The sequence below is a fragment of the Conger conger genome, chromosome 4, assembly GCF_963514075.1.
Source record: "Conger conger chromosome 4, fConCon1.1, whole genome shotgun sequence".
NCBI lineage: Eukaryota > Metazoa > Chordata > Actinopteri > Anguilliformes > Congridae > Conger > Conger conger.
The window spans coordinates 19,254,321-19,277,776 of NC_083763.1; the positions used below are offsets into that span (position 1 = coordinate 19,254,321).

The 23,456-nt window shown below is 42.1% G+C and overlaps 1 protein-coding gene across 1 annotated transcript in view; it reads left to right on the forward strand.

Annotated features, from left to right (window-relative positions):
• The first annotated feature begins 217 nt into the window (after positions 1-217).
• The window catches only part of sgip1a (SH3GL interacting endocytic adaptor 1a), a 62,529-nt gene continuing 39,290 nt past the window's right edge, over positions 218-23,456 (forward strand). The window contains exons 1-3 of the mRNA XM_061239479.1: positions 218-320; positions 13,112-13,253; positions 18,557-18,601. Of these exons, the coding sequence (XP_061095463.1) occupies positions 13,211-13,253; positions 18,557-18,601 (88 nt within the window). The 5' untranslated portion in view covers positions 218-320; positions 13,112-13,210. The remainder of the gene's footprint in view (positions 321-13,111; positions 13,254-18,556; positions 18,602-23,456) is intronic.

The window sequence follows — 23,456 nt, forward strand, 5'->3', positions numbered from 1 at the left end:
TATTCAGCCCTGCTCCCAAGGTTACTGCGGAGGAGAACAAAGGTTCCCGTTCAATTCATGGAAAATTCGAAAACCATCCAGCTCTCACATTTCTGTTATTAGGCGTATTATAATTAAAATCCGTTTAAATGCAATGTGATTTGCATAACATTAATAGTCGCAGCACTGCATAGTGTGCAATATGCGTCAAGAAAGGTAAAACATGGCATTATCGCTGGTCTCCCCCTTGTGAGAATTTAAAGCACTGAATGTAGTCGTGCTGGAAATGCCACAGAACTTCACATCCATTTCTGCTGTGTACTCGTGACAAGTGTAACAACGTGAGTATTGATCTGCAGTGTTGTCAACAACCAAATTACATCATGGCGAAATTCACTGTGAGAAACCCTTGTTTATGACACCCTTAATTTTGAACGTTCAAGCAAGACTTGATTTGGGCGAATATTTTATGTTTTCCTTTGGTGTTAACGGGTGAAACTATCCGGCGCTTCCTTGTTGACATAGCACAGGGAGGTCGGGTGCACCGAATTGCTTTCTGGGGTGTCGAGGAATAAATGCTATTTAAACTATATAGATTGAATTGTATGGTAATTAGGGAAATGCATGGCCGGCGGATACAATCGATGCATTACTAATGACGTTTCTTTTGTTATATCGAGCACACGCAGAAGTTCAATAAGCAGGTAGCCTACAGTTTAATTCGGTTGGCTAGCATGTTAGCCACCTACTGTACAGTAGTTAGCTACATTAATTACCGGCAATTTCGGCAGTGCATTTTTTCAGATTTCTATTCACTTTTCAAGGAATGGCAAAAAATGGGACTAAAAATACTGTTGAGGCAGCTGGCCGTGAAAGTGTTGTAGGCCCTACAGTATTATCGCGAAAGCAATCTGATCCATTTTCACTGTCATAAAAATAACTCGCCTAGCGATTTTGCTGCATTGTGGAGTTCAATATCTGTATAAAAACGTTTGAAAAGTGAAGCTGGCCCCCGCAATGCCTGAAAGGAAGACTGGTTTTGCCGCAGTACAATATCTTATGTGCTCCTAGCTTTTGAGAAGTGTTTTGCTTAGGCATTATAAGCTCTATTTTTACAGTGAAATTACTGTGAATTTAGAGACGAGTCAAGTTCCTGAACATACAATTCAGTTCTACAATACTATGCTGTAACTTCTGCATCTACCCTACTATGTACAGTACACTATGTACTTTAGCGACCTGTTCACAATCATACAGTGGCTTCACTTTTTTTCCACACGTTATTGAGTTGTAGATTGAATTTTAAATGGATAAAGTTGGCATCAATCTACACTCAATAACACATAATGCCAACATGAAAACATGTTTTTTAGAATATTTGGCAAATTTATTAAAAATCAAAAACTGAAATCTCTCATTTACATTTATTCAGACTCTTTGTGGTCAAGTGCATCCTGTTTGCTTTAATTATCCTCAAGATGTGCCTAGAACTTGATTGGAGTCCACCTTTGGCAAATTTAATTGATTGGACATATAAAGGCCCAAACCTGTGTATATGAGGTCCCACAATTCACTCTGCATGTCAGGACAAAAAACAAGCCAAGTCCAAGAAACTCTGTACATATCTGTGATAAAATTGTAGTGAGGCATAGGTTATGGCAAGGGTATAAAACCATTTCAAAAACTTGAGTAGTCCCTGGAGCGGGAACACACAGTGGCCTTGAATAATTGAAGAAGTTTGGAAACACCAGGACTCCTAGATTCCTAGAGTTGGTTGCCTGGCCAAACTGAGTAACCAGGCCAGAAGGGTCTTTGTCTGGGAGGTGACCAAGAACCCAACGGTAACTCTAACAGAACTCCGGAAGTCCACTGCAGAGATGGGAGAACCTACAGCACTCAATCAATGTTGCTCGACTAGCTCAGCAGCACTCAATCCCTTTATAGTAGAATGGCTAAACAGAAGCCACACTTGAGTAAAAGGCATATGCCAGCCCACTTGGAGTTTACCAAACAGCATTTAAAGGACTCGTGAGCATGAGGAAAAAATGATTCTCTGGTCTGATGAGACCAAACTCTTTGCGCAGAACTCCAAGCACAATGTCTGGTTCATCACCTGGGTTATACCTACAGTGAAGCATGTTGGTGGCAGCATCATGCTATGGGGGTGCTTCAGGGACAGGGAGACTGGTCAGAATAGAGGGAAGGCTGAATGCAGTCTAATACTGAGAGGTCATTGAAGTGCATGCAAACTCAGGCTGGGGCGATGGTTCACCTTTCAGCATGACAATGACCCTAGGCATACAGCCAAGACAACGCTGGAGTGGCTTTAGGACAAGTCTCTGACTGCCCTTGAGTGGCAGTCAGCCAAATCCCAGACTCAAATCCAATAGAATGTCTGTCCAGAGACCTGAAGATGGCAGTTCACAGACGTTTACCAACCAATCTGACAGAGCTTTAGAGGATCTGCCTGGAAGAATGGGCTAAACTGCCAAAATCCAGGTGTGCAAAGCATGTAGACTTACCCAGTCTTCAAAGTACTGAATTAAGGGTCTGAATGCTTAATGCTTGTTCTGTCAACCCGCACCTCAAATCCTTAATTTCCCCCAAACTACACAACCACTTCAAGAAATACTTGACTTATAACAACAATGCCTGTGAGATACTATGCTGGTCATACAAATCCAGCTATATTAGCTTCTACCTTATGACCTCTGTATTCAGGGTATGATGGTGAAAATGTGATAATTTACCACATTTACGGAAGCCCTGTAATGTGTGTTTGCCGCATAAACTAAAAGGTTGTCTCATAGCAGTGATGTAAGTGCAGGGACTGTAGTGGGAATTGTGTGGGATTACTGTGGAGTTGGGAATGGTGCTCCCATGCTCACAGAACTGCCTTGGGTTGGCAGGCTCCATTGTGACTCATGCTTGAGACAAGGGAAGACTAGCTCCCTGGCAATGATGATCTCGCTATGTGTGTGCATGTGTGTACGTGTATGCATGTGTGTAATTATCTGGGGACAGGGCCAAATGTTTCTCTGGAAGACCGAAGAGGGGAATCTCCGTACGCTTGTGCTGCACTTGAAGAGGAGGAAAAACCCAGGCAGCAAATCAGTTCCAGTAATCCAATTAAGAGGCACTGTCTTTGGCCCAAGAGATGTACTAGTACATACGGGAATGTTGTGCAAACAAATCAATCTTGAATTTCTTTTATTTTTTCTCGTATGAGCTATTTTAAAAATGTGATATTTAACCTTAAAAAGACTTGAAACTGGGAATATCTGTCGAGCACATGAGCATGGGACAAAAACCACAAAAACATTTTCCTCATGCCAACTTTTTTGGCCCTAAAATTGTTTTCCCCAAATGCTTATGACCAAACACCACGTCTCCTCTCACTTTTCCCTCTTATCCTGACTGGTGAGAAGCACTCCACTGTCACTGTCATCAGTTGACTGCCTGTTGCAACACATTGCTAGTTCTTCCCACTGCGAAAGTAAGTGATTATTTATTTTTTTACAAAGTTGTTTGGACTACATTTTCCTTTTGGGAATTTCCCTTGGCTGTAGTTCCACTACTTTCAGTGTGACGTAGTGGATTTGGTTTGTGCCTTCAGAGTAGTTTCCCCAACTCTGGTTATCCGATTGTTGTGCAATACATGTGTAACAGTGCTGTTATTTAAAAAATGTAGGCCTATGCAGGTACAAATGCACTCTAGTGTTGAGCAGGTACAATGCTATTCTATTACAGGCTATGCAAACTCATTACATAGGTGCAGTTATACTGTAGTGCTTTACCTGTGTAATGACATGTATTTTACCACTATTACCGGCACCGACTTACACCACAGGGTTGCCAACTCTGCCGTAATTTCCCTCTCTCCTGGTGTCTTTAAAAATGCAGTAATATAACATTTAAAAAAAAGAAGGTACCCTATTTTCAGAGCTTGCTGGCACGAGAAAATTAGTCATGTCCATGCCCTTAAGCTGAGCTGTTTTGTACAATACAATATTCTCAGAATTCTAGATTCTGTAAATTTGAGGTGAAAAAATTGAGACGGTCAGATCTGGCAACCTAAAACCGGAAGCCTTATGACTTATTCTGGCTAGCTTCATGCAGCTTTTCATAGCTTACCTATGAAGTTGTAGGTCATCAGTGGTTAAGAATTATTGGTATCAAGCTCCAATGTACGTGAACCACCACAGTACCAAAAGGGGATAGAAAATATTTTGGTGCTCCTTATGGCGTTAACCAGTTTGCAGTATAGCTGAATCTTTGCTTGTTTACATTTTCTATGTAGGCAGATTTCTGTTACAGAAAACAGAATTGGAATTGTAAGAACTGAATTTGAAAGCACATTGAACTTGAATTAACCAATACATTCAATTGCAAATGGTGAAATATGAATTTGTATGTCACCATTACGTTTGTAATTAAAATAAAACCATTTAAATTCAGTTTAATCATTCCAAATTAAAATTTTTGCAATACCAATCCCAGCTATCTGAACAAGGCCATGATTCTCCATCAGGCATATATTTTTTTTAATGTCAAGGTTGTGTAATAAGCTTTGACCACTGAATATCCTCAAGTGGGTGAGAGCTCGCCCGAGTGACTGCCCTGCTTATTTCATGTGGCACAGTGCCACAGGCTGGCTGCCAGATCCCATCGGGGAGGTGCCAAAAACTCCACATCAGATAAACCCGAGGAAATGTCCTTGAAGATTTATTCTGCTTTAGATGGCTCCACGTTTTTATTCCAACTTCCTCATAAAATGCATTATTTGCCATAGAGGCTTATGTTGGAAAATGATGAATAAAGTTGTAGTGTAGTATGTGGGGAAATTCTGAACTCTGAATGCCGTGGGCCGTCGGTCTGCATCATTAAGGGGACAGTGCACTCAACAAGTTTCTCTTCCCTCCTGTAAACAGCCAGCAGTACAAAGAATTAGCCAATTTTGAAGGAGTAAAACAGTTAACACAGAAAAGTTTCTATACAGGGCCAGTTTATGAGGAAACAAAATGAAACTAGATGCAAGACAAAATGGTGCATTCCCAAAGTACAGTATTTATGTATTTATTTATTTATTTAACCAGTTTATTTGGGACAAACTTTGAGTCAACTGTACATTGCACCACTTCAACTCCTGGTAAAGACGAGAAACTGCATTCTCAAAAAGAAGTGAACCCTGCTTAATCCCATACCATACCTCAAGATAATGGTCAAACTGGTATCTGTTCCCTTTACTATGAGATATTAGATATATACCTATAAGCCTTGCGACTATGGAATGGTTTGGAAAGGACATGATCATTATGGATTTTCTGGCAAAGGTTACAGTCTCAAAAGTCAATATTCTTAACATTTCAGTGAATGTCTGATGTCATATGAGCCTCAAAGATTTTATGATGTTTGTTTTAAGGATTTGGAAAGATGCTGAACAGGAAAATATACAATTTCATGCCTTGGCTAAATTATGTGCATTCATTCCGAATGAAAAGTAATACTCTATCTCAAAGCTACTTTAAAGAATCTTGGACAATTGTGTTCTATACAGTCCTATATATGCACAAGCCAATTTACAGAGTGGTGACTTTAGAGCACTATTACAAGGCATGTTTGACTGGTTTAGAGCAGGGATGGAAACCATTGTAGTCCTGGAGGGCTGCTCTGCATGCTAGCTGTTGCTGCAGCCAATTACCTTAGTTTTAGTTTTCTGACAGCTCTATAAACAATGGTGGTTACTCCCATACTTGAGCAATGTAGGGATGCACTTTCAGTCCACCACTCTAGTTGGTGTTTATACAAATGTCAGTTCAAGATATGATTAATGGCGGTCACACAGGAAGCTCCATCTATATGAAATCGGAAGGGAGTCACGTTCATTGCGTGTCCTATCCCTAGGTTTATTTAAGGATCCCTGCATGATATTTATATAAATACTTTACATATTGACTGTTGAAACATATTACATATAAATAGGTAGAAGATGACCTGGGCAACTTTGAGCCGAGTTTGTCCACTCTGTGCCTTAGATACCTCTCCATCCTTGTTTCGTATGGTGAGCTGCTGTAGGCAAGAGCACTGTTGTATTCGGAGGCTTTGATGTAGCAGTGCTGTGTGTAGGAGTGTCCTACATTCACTCCTGGTTATTCCATGCAGTATTTCTTAAAGAAAAAAACACCGAAAATCCCTCAGAATAGTTATATAGATCTTCTTCCCCTGGGCTCAGTAGTTCAGTCCGATATTGGATTGTTGTGAAATTTGATGGGCAGGGATCTCTGAGCTTAGAGATATCATATCAGTCTCTGATCCATAACAGCATCATTATTACAGATGTATCGCTGTCATTTGACGTTTAGTACAGTAGTTCTGATGAGAAACTGGAGAGATCTTGCTGTCACCCCTGTTGATGATTTTTTGCTGCTTTAGATTTTCACAGGAGATAACTTTAGGTAGTTTATGGTCGGTGTCTCGGTTCTGTTTTCCCATTTTGTAAATGTTCTGCTTTTGAATTGACTAGCAGATGTAGCTAATAATTAATCCCCTTGTATATCTCAGTAATACTCAGAATCAGCCAACGTGATACACACTTCAATGGTTGTGTTTGAGTGACTTTGATGGTTTCCATCGCCTTTTGTCCTGAAGAATGAAATTGCGACAACCTGGAAGCTTCAGTGCTGGCAACGTGTTTTTTTTCTGGTGCACAGGGAATGGTTTCATCAGTGTGTGGAGAAGACATTCAAATGTATCACATAAAAGCTCAGGGTGAGGGTAGTAAACCGTAAACAGCTTCTTCTCCGAACACTGCGCTACATTTCGGTAAGGGGTGGAGTGGCCTCCAGGCTCAGCTGAAAGACCGGCGTAGACGTGTGTCTCACAGCCTAAGCTGCCTCTCGGCAGACAAATGCAGAATGACCTCACTTGTGTTTAATCGGGCAAAACCACAGCCCATTGACCGCAAGCCCCTCAGCCTGATTAATAGAGTTGCCGGAGTGCTTTGTTAGAGGTGTGGTGTAGCTGTACTGTCCTCCTAAGCAACCATCAACATGTTTCTCTCGCACTGGTATGCAGGGGCCTGAGGGTGGCTCGTGCCTCATGTTGCCCACAGATGGGAGTGCAACTCCCCTGGGGGGTGATGAGAGATGCTGATTAGCGAGATTGAATCTATGAGTCACATTCAATCAAAACAGAATTCCTCAGCCACGATGGGAGCGATAAGGCCGTCTGCAGCCATGGGCCTACATGCAGAGCAGGGCGATGTGCATGGGGTCTATCACTCCGTCAGTCGAAAAGGGGAGTTTTCGGGGCTTTTGCTGTGATTAGGCTAGTTATCGCTTCCTCTCAGTACAGTAAGCTTTGCTGTGTCTGCCAGCCCAGTTGTCAGCCAGGCGTGCTACAAGTGCACCAGACCTTGGTCCTGGTTTGGCAGGAGTTAAAAGTAGCGCCTCTCATTAATCACAAGCCCGCTGTGTTGTCAACGTGTTTCCCAAAGACGGTGGAGGGAGGCCAAATGTAATTTATTGTCATAAAAAGTAGCTGAATGGAAAGGTTTTAGCCTTTCTCTTATTTGAAATATTTAATTAGCCCAGACTAGCATTGCCAAGCTTGATGGATTATACCTTTTTTCGCACACTGAATTTCCTCAATGTGGTTAATGTCTATAAACGTTCAGTTATACACTGTGTTTTCCCACTCCATAATTTATGTAGTGGACTTAAGTATCGAAGGTGAATTTCATTGCTTGTTGACAAATTACCTTTTTTAGCTAGTACATTTCCTCGTCTAGTTGTTCAGTGATTCAGCAAATTTGTATGTGATTCTGTAACCTTCAAATTAGAAAGACAATTTTGCTATACTGTAGTAACTTTGGCAGGCATTTCTAAGCACACTAACAGCTGTATGTCAAAATCCAGGAGAAAGTTTGAACTCACACCCAGCCTGTTTTTGCCCTGTCACTGTTGATGGCAGGGTGAGGAGCGACGTGATGCTGTAGTCCGGTCAGTTGTGTTTGTTCTGGTCTGTGGGTGTAAAGGGAGATATGAAGACCAATGACCTTGGTCAATGCTCTGTGGATTGAGCTCCCTCACATCTGGGCTCAAACATCCAGTCATCCATCCCGACTCCCTAGCCAACCAAAAACTGCAGCTTACAGCAGTGATAATACAGATGCAAGAAGCACTCATGATATGTGGTGGAAGCCCTCTGGCATAGTGGTTTGGCAAATGGCAAAATGATTCACTGCTGTTGGTCTTTTGAACAAATAGCTATTGGATATGATTGGATATTACTTCAGTCAGTACATACAGTACTGTGCAAAAGTCTTAGGCACCTATATAACATTCTGTACAGATAAGATTCTTTTAGTTCTATAAGACAATCAGCAGGGAGGTTGTTCCAAGCATGTTGGGGAACTTTCCACAGTTCTTCTGCAGACTTTAGTTGGCTCCTTGCTGCTGATCTCAGACAGCCTTGATCAAGTTTTTATGTAAAAATCAATTGCTTACAGTAATATGTTACTTTTTTTAAAAATGTCTCTGTAAAATTCAATCTTTTGGAAAATGAATATTTGAAAATCTCGAATGTGTTCTTTTATACAAACACACACATATATATAATAAAGTCTAGGGTGCCTAAGCTGGACAGTACTGTATATGCATGGATAAGGGGATCAAGATAATAATTCTTTATATCTTCTCAAATATAAAGAATAACTATTTTTTTTACCTTTGACATTTGAATGTTTACATTTAGTTTCATTTTCCATTTGCAGAAATAAATAATACAATAAGAAATGGTTCAAATTTAAGGGATTACAAAGCTAGAGCTTTTCTCTGACTGTAAAATATCAAACTGTTCCCCCTACTGGGGCAAGTTTGAAATGGTGTGGAGAAAGTAGGTTAGTGTACAGCCTTGCTTATCTATGCCTTACAATTGCCACTCGGCAGTCATTTCTGGTGTGGAAAGACATGATAAAATACCTATTATCCAACCAGAATAGGCAAAGAATTTCAATAAGCCAGTTTAGCCTTTCCTATTCTTTATTTATGTGAATAATAGTATACTATTAAATACATTTTCAGATAAATATTTCCCAGTCTGTAGGCCTGGTACTTGTGTGGGCATTACGGTTAGCCAGATATCAGAGTATAATTTTTGTCTGTTTATTTTTTATTCATTGTTTTATTCAGAATTTATTTCTAATAAATGTAAAAATGCATGCTTCTTCACCCCATGTGTGAGCGGTTTTCAGTCAAAGCACTTCATTTTGCATTTTGATACAATACAATCGTAATGTGGCTATATTTGAATATGCAATGTGGGTGGATGAATTCAGTGAGTTTATTATGTGGTCTGTCATTTGTAGTCATTGTGTCTTATAAATTGTAGAATTTGGATAACTTGCCTCCCATCAACCCTTTATAGGGCTGTTGTCAAGAACCTATAGCCTTTACACATAAGATGTTGTAATGCTTATTTTTAGTTGGTGTGTCTACTTGGAATCTGCAGCAGTTGTACACTGAATGAAACGATTCCGACAGTTGTATTCTCCCAATGAGCTCATTTATTATCAATATTAACCACACTGTAAAAGCCAGCTCCCATTGCAATATATTATATTATGCTTCTGGCTATAAAATGCAGAAGCATAATATGCTGCAAACCATCAGTGCTCTCAACTCTGACACTAACTGCAATATATAGCAAGATGCTTATACATTTGCATAATGTAACCAAACTTAATAAAAATAATACAAATCAGATCTGTGTTTTTAAGGATACAATTTGTGCCATTTCTAACCTCATGCTCATATTTTAATTAGAAATCAATAACAAATAAAACCTTAAGCAGTATTCTAACTTTGAACCTGATTTGCAAACATTATTTGGACAATTCTGCACAGAGGAAAAAATAGAAGTAGTCTGGAGAGCTTGTAGGTCATTAGCAAACACTTGTAGGTCATGAGCAAAGCAAATACAGGTAATGAGATAAAATCATTAAGTTCTTGAGCAATTCAAATCATGAATTGAGATGTTAAATTTGGGATCAGTGGATATGTGAAAGTTATATAACCTAAAGTTAATTTTACATATTGCATGTCAATCTACCAGAAATTCCCGAAAAACATGATCCTGTTTTGTGAAGCTGTACATTCAGTATTGTGGCAGTCATTTGAGCATGCTAAGACTTGTTGAAGTCCCTGTGTTCTTCTCCAGTGACAGTTTGAATGCTTTGTGAAAAATTGTCACAAGGGGGCAGTCTTGTTCTATATCTTATGCTACTTATTTTTTCTGGAATTAGAAATGTGCTTTGAGTTAAAGACAGATATAAGGTTGAACTTCGGTGGAATAAATATTATTTGAAAAAATAGTCGATATGATGAGGTGATGATTTTGTTTTGATTATTTTCAGGAGAGTTGGATTCCCCAAAAAAATTTTCCTCATGAATTTCAGTATATTGTCTTGTTGTGATGGTGGTATTTGTCATATTGTGTGAATTGTAGTCTTACAATTTTCTTTCTTAGATTCTTTTTCTCTATGCATCCTGATTTTCATTAATAAGTTCAGTATTGTGCTTTTTGTTGTTTTAATGAGATGCTTAATTTGTACTGGTTAGTTTACCCTCGTAAGGCCACATTTTGTCAGAAATGATTACGGTACATTTAGAGTGGTTATAGAGGTTACATTTCTGAATCAATTCCATTATAAACAGTGATAAATTATGTGTAGTTAAGTGTAGTCAGCTACACTGCTGCTTAGTTGTTTTATTGGTAGGTGAGTTTTGTCATCTTGGGCGTGTAGACGGGGTTGAGGCTGAGATGCTTTTTGATTGTAAACACAGGAGCGAAGCAAGGAAAGAAATCATTCATTGTATGCCTTTTAAAGAAATTATTTGATGTTCAGGTTCAGGTTACATTATTTGTACCCGCAGGCAGATTTCGTTTGGAGTAGTCATCCATCTTGACACACATTTTAGAAACAACATAGACAGTAGACAAACATGTTTAAAAAAAAATCAACAAATAGAAGTCTAATATGAGACCCATTTCCCTCCAGGTGTTTAACAAGTAAGTTAAACAAAGTCACTGTGGCATCCTCTACTCGTCTGTGTGGCCTATAAGCAAATTGTATGGGATCAAGTGCATGCTCATTTAAAAAAAAAAAAAAGTTTAAAATTTCTGACCTTAGCAGTCAAAGGTTTTCATTAAAATTGATGTGAGAGCCATTATCTATTATTTAATTTGATCAAGTGAGGACAGATGAGATGTGACATTATACCATTTCCCCCATGGCCTGATGAGAGTATATATGACAGTAACAAATGTGCTCTGTGCCAGAAGAGAAACCAAAGTGTCACGCTCATGTTTTATTTTACCTGAGGGGTACTTCCAGTGACTAAACTGGTAGGACGACCTCTCAAGTGGGTCCTCTTTCAGTCGTGGATTCTTTGCGTAAAAACACATCATCATTTTACCTGCCTCTCTGTGCCAGTGCACCTCGGGTTATGGTGAGATATAATGGAAATTAGCATACTCTGTTCTCCCTGAAGGCAGTGTGACCATATATCTCTCCTCTTCCTTGGGTCAGTTGACTCCTGGCATGCAGATATATTGTGGATAAACCGGGTTACTGGAGATATAGTGAAGGGAAGTGATTTGCTCACCTAGAGCCAACATGGTGCCTCATCCTGCTTTTCAGGTACCTGGTTATCAGGGAAGCTGCAGGCTCTGAGCACTGGGCCAGCAGGTGAGGGGTCACAGGGGATCTCTCCAGGGGCCTGCTGGTGTGGGAATAGTCAATACACACACGGTGGAGGAGACTGAGGCACTATGAATGTGTTCAAACCATCTTCTGTACGTAGTCAGGCTTTATATATTTTTAGTTAGCGTGTGTGTGCGTGTGTGTGAGAGAGAGAAATGCTACTTTGTTATTTGTTTCTTTGGCTTAATTTCAGATTTCTCAGTTGAGCCCCAGTAGCATGTATTTCCTTCAATGGCCACTGATCATTCAAGACTGAGCAGCTGTACGTGTCTCACATAAAGTTTTGGCTAGGTGCCCAGTACATTTTCTTCAGTGACTTAACCCGATGCCTAAGTACGAGGTCCCTTATGCTGGCTGCATTCTGCTTTAGAAATTAGCTGAAGGACGAACTCCCCTTCAGAGTTCAGGACCTGTGACAGTAAAGTAGCTCATACGTAAACATCAAGTGCAAAAACAAGTATATTATCCATTAATATGCAGGTATCTTGCACAATTACTCTACATTCAGTGTTAATCTGATTTGACTATGGGTATTGAATTGTCTACATGTTATGCAAGAATCCAATAAAATTGATTGCCTTTGTTATCTGTAATTGTGTGTTGCTGGAGTCATCTAGATACAAACCCTGTAAGCTGAAACTCCTACTGTATGTTCCCTCCCACCTTCGCTTCTCTGTTCCTTTTTACCTCTATTCCATTCCCTTCTTTCTGTTCCATAATTTCCATTCCATTATTTTAGTTCCTTTATCTTCTTAGTACTTCCTTCTCCCTGTCCCCCTCTCCATTTTTCATTTACCTATGTTCTCTCTGTTCACTTCTCTTTGTTCCTTTTTGTCTTTCACCTCTCCTTCTCTCTGCTTTCCGCTCGTTTCTGTTCCCTGCTTTCTCCACCCTTCACTGTACCCTCTGCTGTCCTGCTTTCCTCTCCCGGATGCACGGTGTCAGGGGTGGCTGAATATTTCACTGCAATTGGCCTCATCCACTGTGTCTCAGGAGAAAGCCTCTTTCCACTGTCTCTCACTCTCCCTCTCTCTCATTCTCTCTCTCCCCCTTTTGTTCTCTGACTCTCTCTCTCTCACACACATTCTCTCACGCACACATACACACGCACGCACACAGGCACACACACACGCAGATAGCAGGTCCCTTTGTCGTGGAGAAGCAGGAAATTATAACCTTCAGAAGCAGGCCCTTGTCCGTCTCCTTCCACATTACGGTTCTCCCAAGGAAGCTTCCTGTGCGGTGTGTGCATGTATGCACTCGTGTGTGTGTGTGTGTGTGTGTGTGGACGCGCACGTGTGCTCCTTCAGAGGAAAGGGGGGCTCAGTTTTTTTCTTCCTGCTCTTATTCCTCCGTCTCTGCTCGTAGGTCTGTGCCGTCGCTGGCTGTGCTCTGTATCGTCCGTTTGTCCTTCCTGTCTTTTCCGGACTGCCTGAGTCTCTCCTCACTCCATGGAGAGCCCTGTAAATGGCTGAGGAGTTGTGTACTGGCTGGTTCCGCATTGTCGCAGGTAAGAGGATCTTGTCTTCATATGGGGAAAACATCCTTATGCTGTCTGTCTGTCTGTCTGTCTGCCTGCCTGCCTGCAGACCTTTCAACATTTCTCTTTTGGTGTCTTCATTAAAGCAGTGCTACAGCTCACTAACAGTTCTCACACTGAGTATGCGCTCGCTATGTAAAGTGTAATTTGAACAAGTTGGACAAGATGGAGTCTGCATTACAAATGGGTCAAATGATAATTCAGTCTGCGAACACATTTTTCTGTACCGCATTTTCTCAAAGGCCACGCTGGAGCTGGATAAGAGATCAGCACAGGCCTCTCAGATTATTCGGAATAATCATTATTTCAAATTGTTATTCTTTTGCATGCATGTACAGTACACGTCTCTGTACAGATACATTTTTAAGGCCGTTATCTGCAATATGCAGTAGTACCACGGGAGGATGTCCGTTGATAGACCGTGTACATATTTCTTAATATTTCTCGTTCTCTCTCTGCATGAGTGATTGATATGGCTGGGAGCCCAGCTCCACCTGCTGGCTGTATCACAGCGACCACGGCTCTGTACAGTTCTGGCCTCTGAGCTGCCTGGGAGCATGCGCAGGCTACACTGCATGTAGGTGTTAGACACAGGGGGTTTGTTTGGTTACTCACCGATCTAGAAATAGTCAAACATGTTCATGTTGTTCACTGAACCTAAAACATTTGTCCATATCTTTTGAAAAACGGTGAATTTTTATAGGATCTACGCGGCCTTGATTTGATAGGAAAAACTGCTGCTGTCTGATGCGTTCTCCCTCCATCATCTTTATAACGTGCAACAGATGTGTGTCTGTCATAGGGCTCACGGTGTCTGTAGAGAACATTCTGTTTTTCCTGCATGCCTTTTCTTTGAAAAGATTGGAGGGAAAAAATATTTGCCATTCACTAGCGTTTCTTGGGGGATTTGAGGTTGTTTAAAAAAAAAAATGTGCATCTTTAATTTCTCAGGAGTCCTCCTTTTGCATGTTAAATATTAAATACATCAGTGAAATATGAGCATAGTTCTGCATAGCTTGCCTAGTCATCCGTCATGTGCTCTTAAGCTAATGTCTGAAACAGGAAAACAGCTTACAGCGAGGATGGTCATTGTGCTTATCCTTTATCTGGTGAGATATGTACACAGGGATGAGCCGGGGTTAGTTGTGAAAGAGCTGGCCCTAATTGCACGGTTGTGCTTGGTAAGTGTGCAGTGTAGCTGAAACCTCTGTCCATTTGATCTGAAGAACTGAGTGTGAGTCTGCAGAGACATGTTGGGTTTGATGTCATTCCTCAACCTCAAGACAACTGGCTCCACCCTCCCTGTGTGGTTTCTTCACCCAGTCATGGTGCTTGTCTGTACTGACTAACACATTTCCCAAAGTGGCCACGACATTATAATTATTGACTGTCTTCCATAGACTGAAGACCCACCTCTTTGGACTGCATTTTGGTTTTATTTCTATCCCCACCCCTAGAACTCCTTTTGTGCTAATTTTAGGTTGTTGTATTCCGTATATTGCATATTGTATTATTGATGTGGCTGCACTATTTATGGATTTTATGGTGTCTTAGGGGTTGTTATGGCTGTAGTCTTATCTAGAATCTACTTCCTTTGTGGTTCATAGTTCATAGTTAACATGAACTGGTTCTGTAGTGATGTTGCTTTCATACTCGCTGGTCTGGGAATGCTGCTCGTAAAGGTCTGGTACGATTTATCACATAAATCAGGTGAACGGGCTTATGTTTTCCTGTATTGCAGATACAGGATTGCAGATTTCTCCGGTTAAGAGCATCTAGAAAATCGATGCTATGAATGCAAATGTGAATATACCAGCACTGTTGTCACACATGCTGAAAGTAGGGGATAAAACTCTTGAAATGTATTAGCATTAAAATGGCATTGTTTGAAAAATTAGAGTGCGATTTCTTGGGTGTAAATGCCATCTGTACAAGTGAGTGTCAGATGGCCTTCGATCGTGTGAATTCACTTCCTGTGAACAGGCCGGCGTCTGCACACGACTAGCTTGGGGGGCTGACTGACCTTACAGTGAAACGCCTGTTATTTATGTCCCTCAGGTGACCTCATATCTCTCCCAGGCACTGCCCGCCTGCCCCCTGCAGGGTGGCAGTGAGAGTGTAAGCAGGTCGGTGTGGTCGCGCTGTCCAGATGCGTTCCCGCTGGTTCTCTTCCCTAGCTCCCAATTCTCACTGGGATCCCTGTGAAGTGACTCTGGGGATTTTTCCTTTCGTACCGCAACGGTACACTGAGTGCAGATCTGAGCACATCGCATCATCCGGGTATATGTACCATGGTGTCAGCATGCGGGATTTGAGTAATGCTGCAGGTCCTAAGTGTGTGTAGCATGTAGCACCGAGCATGTTAAGAGGCTTTATGAAGAAGCATTACATGTACGGAGATACACGGGAAGAGTTAGCAGATTAATATTTGATTTAAACTCAGGTCTTGGGGTTCCCTTGTGAATTGGGTCTTTTTTTAGAATTTCAGCTTAGTACTTGGTGTGGTTCCCTTGAGGCCCGGTAAAGGACGAGGTTTTCACCGCACGTGATGTAACTGTGTTGGTTCAGTGAGTCTGCATTGGCTTTAAACTGCTGCTCATTGCACACGTACACCTGGCCGTCGCAGGGATAGCATGAAGGGCTAATGAGCGGCGCGGCTGACGGGCGGTTCGTTTCGGTGCCCTCTGTCTCAGGTCAGCAGCATGCACACAGGCTCAGCTGAGATTAGTGAGAGCCCAGCCCACCCCACTCCGCCTGGCTGTGTCACGGTGTGAAATGTGAGCATGGCAGTTCCCTGGCAGTGTTCTTAAATGAGCATTAGCCCACGGATATGCTAAAGAGGCTGCTGACAGCGTTTATGTGTGAACAGTGCACACTTGGATTTGACAGAAAATGTTTCCTTTCATTTCTGAGGGGCTTAGTGTGTAATTTCTCCTTCCTCACGCCTCTTACATCTGGTATTTGGAGCTATAGAATAAGGAGTACATGGGTTGGTGGCTACCAGATTTAAGTAAACATTGGATGTAAAAACACAGCTGATCCAGGACCTGTGTTTACCATTTTCCGAGACTGTAACTGTGTAGCTTTTAGCAAAAAAAAAAAAAAATGCTGGCTTTACTACCGCATTTCCAGCACCAAGATGAGGCTTAGGGAATTAGGCTTTATATAGCAAATCCCCTCCATTCAGTTCTGTAAATCTGCCCCTCCACTGTGTACCAGAAGGCACCTTGCCTGGCGGTGGGCTGGGTCTGGCTGGAGGAGAGGGGGAGGGGGGTGAGGTTGGGGGTGGGGGTGGGGCGGGGACTCTGCTCTCACATGGGTCCTGAGCATGACTGGAGAGAATATTCCACCCAGCGGGGCACTGCAGGCTGGGTTCAGGTTAAGCCGTGTGACCGAGGCGCGCCCAAACAGGGAGACACGCAGTATCATTACCGCTCCTGTGACACCCCTGCTATGCAGAATTGAGAGTGGTCTGAGACAAGATAGTGGAGAATCTCCCACGTAATGATTGCTATCTCTACTGATCTGGGACACGACTTGGGGAAGTCCCCTGTACAAAAACAAAAACTGCCCTATTTCTTTTATTTGACGGGAAAATGGAGCACTCATAAGACCAGAATCAAGCTTTTAAGCAAGGCCTAAAAAGTTTACATTTTAGTTATTTGGCAGAAGCTTTTAATCCAAAGCGATTTACGAGTGATTTTTTTAAAAAGTGAATTTTATTTGTAATGTCCGAATAAATGTTGTGATACCTGACTACAGTAATTAAAACGGCCACTGAGATCATGCAGTAATTTTATTATCTGGCCTTTGTACATTTTTAGGTGATTTTCCCAATATTGTGATATTTTTCTGTGTCTGCTTGGCCGTTGTGTCCCAGTGTGCCCTAGAATTTCCCGTGCGTTGATCTGAGCAAAGTCTTCCACTGGAACTGCTCCTCGCCACGGACAAAAACACCTCTCTTTGTCCGAGCTCCATTAGTGGGCATCCCCAACCCCCTGGCTCCAAGCCACCTCCTCAAGCATAAATAAACTGTAAGGCGCTCTCTTTCTGTCCCTTTCTTCTGTGCTTTTTTTACTCTGTGGCTCTCTCTCTCCCTCTTTCTCTATCCCTCACACTCTCCCTCTCTCTCCCCCTTTTTCTCTGTCCCTCACACTCTCCCTCTCTCTCTCTCTCCCTCCCTCCCTGCCCCTCTCTCCTCCCTGGCAGGCTGGGAACAGCTGTAGGTGCTCCTCCCTTTGTCAGGCAGGTTGTGCTGATAATCGGCATGACGTCAGTGTGATTGATTTTTATCCCGAGTGGCAGTGGAAGAGTCAGGAGCAGGCGCGCAGGCAGAGCAAAAACAGGCAAAAGAAAAAACCAAAAAGGCAGTAGTCACCGTAGCAGTCATCCGCTCAGCCACTCAGCTGCATCTTCCCTGCGTTTGAGCTGAGAAAGGGGAGGACGGGGAGGGAGTGATTTCTCATAAAAACAGTGATTAGAGACAGGAGCGGTAACACCGCCTGAATGGTGAAAGAACATCTCTCGCTTTCGGAAAAGGATGTGTGTGTGTTCCGTTGTGGCTCTGCAATTATTAAAGCAGTGCAATTATTAAAGCAGTGAGAAAATAATGAATCTCATTCAGTCCTTTCCAACAGAATCTGCCTAGTAAAAGGTGTGCACAGAGCACAAAGTGGTATGTGTGCCTGTGTGTGTGTGAATAATATCTAATAAGAATGTGTATTTATATAATTTATATATATATACATATATATGTATGTATGTATATATATGTGTGTATGTGTGTGTGTGTGTGTGTGTGTGTAAGCATGTGTTTGTGCCTGTTAACGTGTGTGCTCTGGTATTCTCATGGGATATGGTGTCAGGAGATGCAGGCTAGCAGCCATGTGACGCAGCATAGAGCTAAGGGGATTGGCTTGACAAGGATGTGACATCAGCAGGCCTCCCTCCCTCTCTCTCTCACACACACTCTCTCCCCTCCCCTCCTCTCTCTCTCTCTCTCTCTCTCTCTCTCATTCTGCCTCCCCGTTCTCTGTTTAATTTGCCCTTTTCGCTCTCAGCATCCCTCTCTGATGGTGTAGGTTGGGGCTGCAGCAGCACCCATGGCCTAAAGCGCAGGGGCCTTGCAGCTCAGGCCAGGGAATCACAGCAGGGGCTCCCGGTATTTGGACCCTGGGAGGTGGGGGGGGAGGGGGTCTCTGCTCAGCCAGGCAATACCGTCCACCGCGCCTCCAGCTGCTAACCAGGGTTTTGTTTCCTCGCTATCGTTTCAGGCTCGTTGGAGATTGAGGAATGCAAATCTGCAATCATGATGGAAGGTAAGCGTTGTTTTTTCTCCTCACATCCCTCCTCGTTCGCCGGCTGGCGTTGCTGCTCTTCCTCTCGTTCGCTGTCCAGCTATTTGCAGCGCGTGCATTCCTGCGACTTGCGTGTCATTCCCTGGAACTAGGAGTGCCGTTAAATGTCCTCTACACGAAATACAGTGGCGCCGCTAACTGTTACTTCTTCCTGTCGTAAAGGATTAAGCGGATTTATCGTGCTCTAAGGCTTATGCTCCATCTGGTTTAATTGTGTGAATTCTGTTCTTACTGGGCGAATACAATGCGGTCTGTGGTCGTGTCATGGTTGCATCCTTGAAGCCATTTTCTAGTGCTTTATTTGTGTTCATGTATACGTTTGCAAATATATCCGACGTGCCATTTGGGGTGAAATGGATAATGGGTCCTTTGCAATCGTGACCTAAGATGGCTTGAGAATGATTCAGTTTAAACGCCGCTGCAATGATACATCTCTCAAGCAACTTCTAATTGTGCATCTTTCCGTGTGCTCTTCATATTAACAAATGACTGTGTGATTTCCCTTGATGGTTAGATGGATGAGGTTTGTCACTTCATGCGTTACTGAGTAATTCTCATTATCTATATCTTATATAGGTATTTTTTTCTTATAGGTATCTTTCCACACTTACTAACTGCTGTAGATATGCTACTGAATTGTAGTTTAATGGATAATGTGGTTAACATACACCTGTGTGTTGTCTTAAAAAAAAATTTGTCATGTGTCATTATTCCTGATTCTCTTATTGCAAGTTAACAGTGTACCCTATAAATAATTTGTTATTTTGTTCTGTAAACTCATAACATCAGAAGAGGAACTAAAATAATTTGCCGTTATAAATTCCTGCAACATGACATTTTCCAAGTTGCTATCCAAGTCATTTAACATTTTAATTCAGGTGTAATTTATTTGAATTCAAGTGAAACAGATGTGCCGATGATGTACTAGAAACCAGGGAACACTTTCTGCTCTCAGCACTTCAAACTCACTGATAGACTAGCTAACAAAATCATGGCCATTTAATGTCCTGTCAAGAAAGGTGTAAATATTGTTGTGGTGTATTAAGTGCTGCTTAAGTACTCTGTGACTCTGCAGACCTGACGCACGTGCAGCGAGGCATGTTATACTGTACTCTGTGTGTATGTTATGCCAAGGTTTTAAATAGCTGTACTGTAGCTTTCCTGTATCCACATATCTAGAGACTAGCGTAGGTGTGAAGTTCTATTAAGATCAAAAACATGCCTTTCAGCTCTGATGTGTGGATTACAGCTAGGTGTAAAATTGGACACTAATCTTGTTGCTCAATGCTCTAAAGCCCACCGCGGTTTACATGGCTACTGAATGGCTTTCGTGGACCAGACCTCTGTTCTCATCAGAGGACAGTAAGATGAGGAAGCCAGTCAGTTTTTACTATTCTTTCAAAGACTCCCTTAACTGGCCTCATTATGGCACACAGTTAGGCGGCGCACTGCAGTCATAGGAGGTGAATTAAGGGCACTGACCTCAACTAGGCTGTCTCTTGGCAGTTGATATGGTTGCCTGATTTCATCTTGGACTACCTCTGTTTTCAGCAAGTTGGGTTGTTTTGGTGCAATCCTAGAATCTGCACTGCTGCAACCTGCTAAATATTTTACAGTAGGTTCATGGAGGTTACATTATTAATTGAGTGGATGGGGTAGATCGTATTTGATATTGAATGGTAGTTTTACAAGCTTCTGTAAGGACTCTAATATTGTGTCCCACATGTCCCTAAACAACCCTTGCTGCATACAGTAGGGCTTTCTGTAAGATTAATCATGGTGGTGTTTTCCAGTTTTATGTATTTACTTACACAGTCTTATTCTGGTAATAAACAATGTTTATTTATGTGAACAAAACCATTATGATGTATTATGTGCCCTTTGCTGGAGGTGAAGAATCCCAGAGGTTAGCAAGGTGGAGTTGGCCAGTTCTTCCGGTAGTGTCAGTGTTGTTCAAAACACATTGAATTTATGGTAATTGCATGCTTCCTCTCTCAGAACGAGGCAGCTAAAGAGGAAACTTTGGTTCTTTTGAAGAATTAAGTGGTTTGTTGTGATGCAACAATGATTTGACGGAGAACGAAGATGAACTTTCTGGGAACAAAGGAAGCTGGGACAGTCTTTGTGTTTCTGAAAGTGAATGTCTGAATTAATTGGCATGCATTTTCACCAGGCTGGCTCTTTTCTTCCTTGTCTTTTGTGGCCAGGACAGTGGGACAACCCTACTGCCACCATCACATTCGCACCATGTCACTTTCCATCAGGCATTTCTGTGGACACCACAAGAGTTGCCACACTTTCCAGATTCCTGAGAATGAGCCTTAAGTAATGATCTGCTTGAAATGACAAATAATTCAATGAGTGCTGTTACATATTTAATTTGGGAGATGACACTCTTCCTTTGAAGCGGTTATGAAATGCGTCTTATTTCCAGAAACGGAGCACAATGACTGAGGTGACTCGGTTTTGGTTCTTCGTTTGATTGTATTTTCACACCCAATTGAATTGCAAGCATACGCATGCATATTCACGGCCAAAATAATATTTGGATGGCTTTGTTTGTACTGTACGTGCCATCAACAGAAAGGCAGGGTGGGGATAAGCAGGCACTGTGGGCCCAGGGAACCCAGACATGGGGAGAGTGAGGATGTGACCTCAGAAAATATTGGAGCCTGACAGCCCCCCGAACGCTAAGCTGGGCTGAACTCTCGTTCCTGCGGCTCTGGGCTTCAGGCCCGTCAACTGAAGGGTTTTTAATCTGGTGGAGGCCTGTGGGGCATCTGGAGCCTTGTCCCAGGGTGTTGATTTTTCATTTGTGCCCTAATTGCCACTGTGGATGCCAGGCCTGGTTTTGCCCAGGGCCCTGCTGTCATACTCAATTTAGTCTTCCTGTTATCTCCTTTGTCTGGTTGCTCTGACTGAAATTTAAACCCATGGTATCCAGTACCTGCGCATGTCAATCACTGATCCCCCGAACAGCCTGTTAAGGTAGAGCCGGTGGTGTTGCTGCTATGGACATCACCTCGCCTCCACTACTTCCTGTTTGTGGGAGCACGGGCCTCCTCAGGTCATTGGATTCACTCTGCTCATGTTTTATTCATCCCTTTCATTACTAATTCATCTTCTATTCTGCCTATTTACAGTGCCCACAGTTTACTCCAATCTTTAAGGCTGCTCTACTAGAAGGTTGGCATTATCATGCACAGTCGAAGTGTACATCATAAATCCAGTCTACTGGTGGGCTTGCAGGAATATTATTGCCATAATTAAAAGGTGTATATAATGAATGACAGTATTCAAATATTTTGTGACCCCTGAACATATCTTCTTTTTGCCTATAGATGCGCGCACACTCACACACACACACACACACACACACACACACACACACACACACACAGTGTATTATGTCTCTAAAATAAGTGAAGGGTGAATGACTAACAGCACAGATCATTTTTTTTGCTGCAGTGATGAAATTGCTCTAAGCTGAAATGCATTTAACTCTACTGTGGCATGAATGAACACATTTTGCAAAATTGCTACACCGCAAATTAGCAGTAATCTCATAAATGGTAGTTGTTTGTGCAAACCAGCCATATAAAATGTTATTTTATATCACAGAGCCATTACTTGAATTGAGTCTGTGGGCTGTTCTCACACCTACAAAGGTCAGCATTTTATTTTGGCACATGAAAATTGCATCAAGGTCCTAAAATATATTTGGACATACAGTATTTGTGTAATAAGAAATCACATACAGTCCTCTGTTGGCCACTTGCTATGTCAGTATTGGTTTATCAATGTTTAAGAATATGCGTGTTGTCAATTATACAGTATGACCTTTTGTTATTTTAGATATACATGAGAATAATGTGAAAATACATATGCAGTTGGAGTGGCATTGATATAGGTGCAGTGTCAACTTGCTTATGGATGAGCCTTTTTTCATCTGGATGTGTACATCTCTTTCCCTGTGTCTGTGAAAGTTTCAGTCCTTTCCCTTTGATAGGGGATCAAAGGCATGGTTCTGGTTGCCTCAAAAGCAGCTGCCATATTGCTGGGCTGAGGCAAAATGGGGGAACAACAGTAGTCCCACCAGAAGGGAAGCTTTAGGATCTGCGAGGATTGTGAAATAGGTGTAGGTTTGTGCTTCAGTGTGTGCTTTTGCTTGGAAGAACTGATGAGTCCATTTGCTCTGGGGCCCCTTCCAAGTGTCATCTCAAGGGTGCAGGCAGTCAGTCTTGGCCCACTGCCTGTGCTTGACTGAATTTACGTGTCTTATCTCAGTCCAGGCTCAACTCGTCCAGCTTTACAGAGCTGTCACAGAAACGACACCTTGTTTTGCTTCTTCACATGGCCAATGGATTGAAATATTATCAGTTCTCGTTTCATGGTTTATATTTTTTTCAAATCACACTGACTGTTGTTCAGTTCTTTGAACACAAAGGTGTGATCTGCTGGTAGTATCTGATTTCAGTATCAGCTGTAGATTCAAAGGAGCGATGTCTTTGTGTCTTTGGCACATTCATAGCTTCTTAAATTTGCATGGAATCTTAGGACAATGCAAAGACACGATTCTCAGAAATACAAGCCATTTTGTTCTCTCATAGTTAGTCAAAGGCATTCAGAAAAGGCTGTGATGAGAGATTTCATTGGGTCCTCACTGTACAGCGGCTAACAGGAAGATCTGTGCAGGTCATGTTCTCTTGTCAGACGGGTGACTCATGCCCAGATATGATTTCATTTGGAGACCTTACACCACGCTGGAAAATAGAGAATCCATTGATTGAGCTTCTTTGAGGAATAGAATGTTAGA